This window comes from Amaranthus tricolor, chromosome 8, assembly GCF_026212465.1.
Source record: "Amaranthus tricolor cultivar Red isolate AtriRed21 chromosome 8, ASM2621246v1, whole genome shotgun sequence".
NCBI classification, from domain to species: Eukaryota; Viridiplantae; Streptophyta; class Magnoliopsida; order Caryophyllales; family Amaranthaceae; genus Amaranthus; species Amaranthus tricolor.
Window position 1 is genome coordinate 10,288,779 of NC_080054.1, and position 1,525 is coordinate 10,290,303.

The window sequence follows — 1,525 nt, forward strand, 5'->3', positions numbered from 1 at the left end:
ATGGCAGAAACTCCAAAATACCACCCTGCTTTTTCAATCACCAATGTGAAATCCCTTATTCCAATCACCTTGGAGGCTGCTGGAATGTATCATTCTTCAGCCGCACTCTTCAAGGTGCTTTGTAGAGTTCACGACCTTACAAATCACATCATTCCTCCTACGGAGGCGACAGAACTCGCTGCGTATGAGAAATTGAAGATGTCCGACTTGGCCTACTGGAAACACCTTGATGCCGCGGTCCTTAATTGGATTTATGGCTCCATTTTTCACGACCTTCTCACGGTTATTCCTAGGTTGCACTAAAACGGACACGGACATGGATACGACACGGGTACGGGAAAACGCCAACTTAAAAATGGCGGACACGGGGACACGAAAATGGTAATATTATAAATATATCAAATTAAAGATAATCTTACAATCTTTCATTTGATATATTTAAATAAACACTTTAAAAACATAAAACTCACAATTTTTCAACTTTTCAAAATTCAAATTACAAACACTAAGATTGAGAATTTAAGATTAACAAATAACACATTAACAATTTAACATTAACAAATAACAATTAACAAATATTCAAAGAGGATATAGAAAAAAATGGGAATGGAGGTGGGGCAACACCATGTAGAAATAAAAAATAATATTTATTTATTTTTCTGAAAACGTGTCCTTGACTCCTTGCCGTGTCCCTTGTCGTGTCTGCGTGTCCGGAAAAATATTAAAATATTGGACACTTCATTTGGCGTGTCGGACACGAATTTTCACGTGTCCGTCGCGTGTCCGTGTTCGACACACGACACGCAGGTTTAGTGGCGTGTCCGTGTATTCCAGGGCTATTCTTCTCAAGGATGACACCGCTCATGATGCCTGGGCTCGTCTCGAATCAATTTTCCAAGACAACAAAGCAGCCCGAGCCTCTCATCTCGAACAAGAACTTCTTGACCTTGATTTCGAGAATTTTACCTCCATTGACGACTGTTGCAATCACATGAAATCACTTGCCGATCATCTTGCGGATGTTGATGCTCCGATTCCCAATACTCGTCTATTTCTAAAGATGACAGCCGGCCTTCCCGAAGCCTATGCCGGAACGGTTGATTTCATTCAAAATCAAGAACCTCTCCCTACCTTTGAGAGTTGTTAATCCCGTCTTAAGCTAGCCGAGCGCACCATCAAGAACCGCCTCGCCAAGGAGGGGGCCACCACCCACCGCCAGCAGACCGCCCTTGTTTCCTCCAGCGGCAGTCCACATTAGTTAGACTTCCATGGAAACTCAACTCGGGCATAAAAAAAACACAGCAAGCAAAAGAAGTCTAATAACAAGAATTCCACTAAGGGCCGCTCATCTAATTCAGCTCCACAACAATCAGGCCCATATAATGGGCAGCCCTAGCAGCTTCAACAAGGCCCCTATTCATAGCCTCCTTGGCTGGGTCAATGGCACAGTCCACCATGTCCGTACCCAGCCCAGTCATGGGCTCCACGGGCTGCTTCCTATTCTACCGGGCCAAGGCCGAATGGG

At 44.1% G+C, this 1,525-nt stretch overlaps 1 protein-coding gene across 1 annotated transcript; it reads left to right on the forward strand.

The window, feature by feature from the left end:
* On the forward strand, positions 1 to 1,147 carry LOC130821508 (uncharacterized). Its single transcript, XM_057687299.1, has 2 exons — positions 1 to 293; positions 835 to 1,147. The coding sequence occupies exons 1-2, from the start codon at positions 1 to 3 to the stop codon at positions 1,145 to 1,147; spliced, it is 606 nt and encodes a 201-aa protein (XP_057543282.1).
* The last annotated feature ends 378 nt before the right edge of the window (positions 1,148 to 1,525 follow it).